Here is a 4,542-nt window from a genome sequence, read left to right as displayed (position 1 = left end):
CCAATATGATGGATTAAGATGAATTAGTGTGGAGTCCTTAGCTCTGTCTTTGTGTTATGTAACACACTGATCCTGGAGAAACGTTGTGTCATGTCACTGTGTACTGTAACAGTTATATATGGTGTAATGACAATAAAAGCTTCTTGACTTGACCTTCTCGTCCTACATCAGTGCCGGACCTCACAAATGTGCTTCTAGATGAATGGTCAAAAATTCCCATAAACACAATCCTAAACCTTGGTGGAGAGCTTTAAGCCTTCCCAGAAGATCTGAAGCTGTTGTAGCTGCAAAGGATTTAACTCTAGGGTTTAAACCCTATGGACTGAGAATGAGATGTCATTAAAGTTCATGTGCATGTATGTAAAGCATAGGTGTGAAACTCAGGGCCCGCGGGTCACATCCGGCCCGGCGTACAATTATATCCCTATCATTATATAGATGTATTATTATTGTTATTAATGGCCCAGAGATATGAAGTGCTGATGATACACAAAGTACAGGTCCCATAATGCAGCACAACAGCTGCCTGAACGACAGGTTACCTGGGAACATTCCTGTGTCAATCAAGTCAGGTGTCTGTTACTCTATACAACCCTAATGTACAGTCATAGCTAACAGTACAACCCTAATGTACAGTCATAGCTAACAATACAACCCTAATGTACAGTCATAGCTAACAGTACAACCCTAATGTAAAGACAAACTCGTCCCTAACAGTACAACCCTAATGTAAAGACATACCCTCGTCCCTAACAGTACAACCCTAATGTAAAGACAAACTCGTCCCTAACAGTACAACCCTAATGTAAAGACAAACTCGTCCCTAACAGTACAACCCTAATGTAAAGACAAACTTGTCCCTAACAGTACAACCCTAATGTAAAGACAAACTCGTCCCTAACAGTACAACCCTAATGTAAAGACAAACTCGTCCCTAACAGTACAACCCTAATGTAAAGACAAACCCGTCCCTAACAGTACAACCCTAATGTAAAGACAAACTCGTCCCTAACAGTACAACCCTAATGTAAAGACATACCCTCGTCCCTAACAGTACAACCCTAATGTAAAGACATACCCTCGTCCCTAACAGTACAACCCTAATGTAAAGACATACCCTCGTCCCTAACAGTACAACCCTAATGTAAAGACATACCCTCGTCCCTAACAGTACAACCCTAATGTAAAGACATACCCTCGTCCCTAACAGTACAACCCTAATGTAAAGACAAACTCGTCCCTAACAGTACAACCCTAATGTAAAGACAAACTCGTCCCTAACAGTACAACCCTAATGTAAAGACAAACTCGTCCCTAACAGTACAACCCTAATGTAAAGACATACCCTCGTCCCTAACAGTACAACCCTAATGTAAAGACAAACTCGTCCCTAACAGTACAACCCTAATGTAAAGACAAACCCTCGTGCTTGCTTGTGAACCTTGTGCATGCTCAGTAGCACATGTCTGTGTGAGAAGCTGATCTCAGTGATGAAGATGAACAAAACAGCACACAGGAGTCGTGTCACTGATGAAGACCTGCAGTCCATCCTGAGAATGTCCACAACACACAACCTAAACACACCAAAGCTAAACTTGGTGCCAAGATGCCAAGCATCCAGTTCTGACTAAATAGCACAAGAGCAAAAGAACGCAATGTTTTGATTTGTTACTTTTACTTTTACATCTTCATAGTTGTAACTTGTGTTATTTTGAAAAGGGATATTTTTAATATTTTGGGATAGTGTGTGTTAGGAGGTGTGTGTGGGGGGGGAGTGTAAGTGTGTTATGGGCGTGTGTGTTAAGTGTGTTAGTGTTAAGTGTGTGTAATGTGTGTTACGTGTGTGTAATGTGTGTTAAGTGTGTTAGTTTTAGGTGTGTGTAGTGTGTGTGTAGTGTGTGTGTAGTGTGTGTGTAGTGTGTGAGACAGATGTTATGTCCTGTATTCGTGTATATTTATGTCTAAAGAATTACCGTTAACTGTAAGTTATCGCGTTAATACAAACATCAATGCTGTAGCTATCTTAGCTAACTATCTCAGCTATCTCAGCTAACTATCTCAGCTAACTATCTTAGCTAACTATCTCAGCTAACTATCTTAGCTAACTATCTCAGCTAACTATCTCAGCTAACTATCTCAGCTAACTATCTTAGCTTGCTTTGTTAGCGTTTACTAATAAATCATTGTCCCGGTGTTTAAGGCGAACCTGTGCACGGTGTGAGAGCTGTTACCTGAGTTTGAAGTCTCCATGAGAGAATTAATTCAGCTACACACTGCTCACTATAACGTGTTATAACACTCACATAACGGCTACACGCTCAATGTCACACTAATAACACACGCTGTTCCCGCCTCCTGCAATCTTATTGGTCAGTAAGCGGTGCACAGAATCCCTCCGCTGATTGGGCAGAAAGATCAACTTCCGCCTGCGTCAATAACACGTCTGTACAGAGTGCCGGCTGACCTGAGACCAGTTTTAACACTTTAAATTGAACCCAGTTTACATTTTTACTGCAAAATGAATTATTGTAACTATTTATTTATGTTTAAAAAAGTTTCATAAACATAAAACAAAAAAGTGAGAATACAATAAAACACTGATTATATTATTGTTAAATATTTGTTCGTGTGTCAGTTTATTATTATTATTATTATTATTATTATTATTATTATTAATAATAATATATTTGGTCTCAAAGGCTAAATAGAATCTTTAATTATGTGTGTACAAAGTTTTATTTTCTGATTCTGGACCGAAAATCATTTGCCTCAATTTGCATTAAATTTTAATTATTAAAAAGATAATAGTTGTGTTTCACCTGTACAACTTCCTTCCTCATACATTTTAAAGTATAAAACTGCATTTACATTAAACTGTAAATTATTTAATTCGATTGTCTGCCATTAATAATGACCAAACTGTAGATAGTTAGTGATAGTTACAGATGTGCAGCTGACTGCATCAACACTCTACTATATTTCACTAAATGTTTGTTAGTTATTAATCTACTTTGATAATAATGATAATTAATTTAATGAGAATGACTTTGATAAGTCTACATTTCTGTAGTGTTTGAAAGTATTAGGCAGCTTTTATTTTTTTAATTACAAATGTTTTTATAGATGTTCACTTTATGATTTCTGTATTATTGCGTCAGAACAAAAACATAAAAAATTTTTACAATCCTTTACAATAAAATTGTAAAAGATGTACATGAGACTAAACATACATATATATACACTTAAACACTTTAGATGGACTACTACTACTATTACTACTATTACTACTACTACTACTACTAATAATAATAATAATAATAATAATAATAATAATAATAATAATAATACTGTTCTCTTATTTAACAGCAAACAGAGAATTTAAGAGAATTTACTTGAAGAGAGGAGTCCTGAAATTTCTAAGATATTTCACTCTCTCTCTCTCTCTCTCTCTCTCTCTCTCTCTCTCTCTCTCTCTCTCTCTCTCTCTCTCATTTCATTCTGCACCTGCTGTATCAAAATTTAAGACAGTGCAAGATGACAATGACCACATCTGTACACATCTGTAACTGAACCTGACCACAGAGCTGAACTTTACTCCCCATGCACAACACCACAGCGGTGAGCGAGCAGGAGACGGAGAGAGCGCTTCTCTGCTTCACAGGAACCATTAAGAACCCCACAGGTTCTCCTCGGTTCTCTCTTTACTTCAGTAACCAGAAAAAGACTGCTGACATTTGTAATGAAATTTTACTGAATATTAAATATATATATAAATTTGTCATAACCACTACCAGTGCTTAGATCATCTCAGTTGTTTTACATTTCTAGAAAAAAGAAAGTAAACTTTCCTTTTGTTGGAGTGTTGGTCTGTTTCCCTCCTAAAGGCCTTTTAAACTTTTACTGTGGAAATATTTTTTACCCAGAAGTGAGAATTAAAAGCTTCACTCTCAAATCGAGTTATAATGTAATTCTAACCTTTATAATTTACCTTTAAATGAACCTTTATTTGAAAGCTCCCCCGGTCCAAAGACATGCATGGTAGGTTGATTGGCATCTCTGGAAAATTGTCCGTAGTGTCTGTGTGTGTGTGTGTGTGTGTGTGTGTGTGTGTGTGTGTGTGTGTGTGTGTGTGTGTGTGTGTGTGTGTGTGTGTGAGTGAATGAGAGTGTGTGTGTGTGCCCTGTGATGGTTTGGCACTCCGTCCAGGGTGTATCCTGCCTCGATGCCTGATGACACCTGAGATAAGCGGTAGAAAATGAATGAATGAATGAATGAATGAATGAATGAATAAAACACTTTCTTACTTAATACTGCAAACATCACACACACACACACACACACACACACACACACACACACACACACACATACACACACACACACATACACACACACACAATATATATATATATAGTATTTTACTGATAGACAAAATCCAATGCCACATATCACATCTGCTCAGTGCTGAGGATCAGAGGATCTCCTGAACCTGACAACATGGTTATAGTGTAGATTTTAACCTGAACCTCAGTAATGATGCAT

At 37.4% G+C, this 4,542-nt stretch overlaps 1 protein-coding gene across 3 annotated transcripts in view; it reads right to left on the bottom strand.

The window, feature by feature from the left end:
* Positions 1–4,124, bottom strand: part of cmc1 (C-x(9)-C motif containing 1) — a 15,249-nt gene extending 11,125 nt beyond the window's left edge. Inside the window, exon 1 of one of the 3 annotated variants that reach the window (XM_027158162.2) lies at positions 3,989–4,124. In XM_027158162.2, coding sequence (XP_027013963.1) covers positions 3,989–4,037 — 49 coding nt within the window. In that variant the 5' untranslated portion in view covers positions 4,038–4,124. Of the gene's footprint in view, positions 1–2,231; positions 2,389–3,988 lie in introns of those variants that run through there. The other 2 variants (XM_027158241.2, XM_027158325.2) reach the window with 2 other exon arrangements.
* Positions 4,125–4,542: the final 418 nt, after the last annotated feature.

This window comes from Tachysurus fulvidraco, chromosome 25, assembly GCF_022655615.1.
Source record: "Tachysurus fulvidraco isolate hzauxx_2018 chromosome 25, HZAU_PFXX_2.0, whole genome shotgun sequence".
NCBI lineage: Eukaryota > Metazoa > Chordata > Actinopteri > Siluriformes > Bagridae > Tachysurus > Tachysurus fulvidraco.
This window is presented reverse-complemented; position numbering and strand designations above follow the sequence as displayed.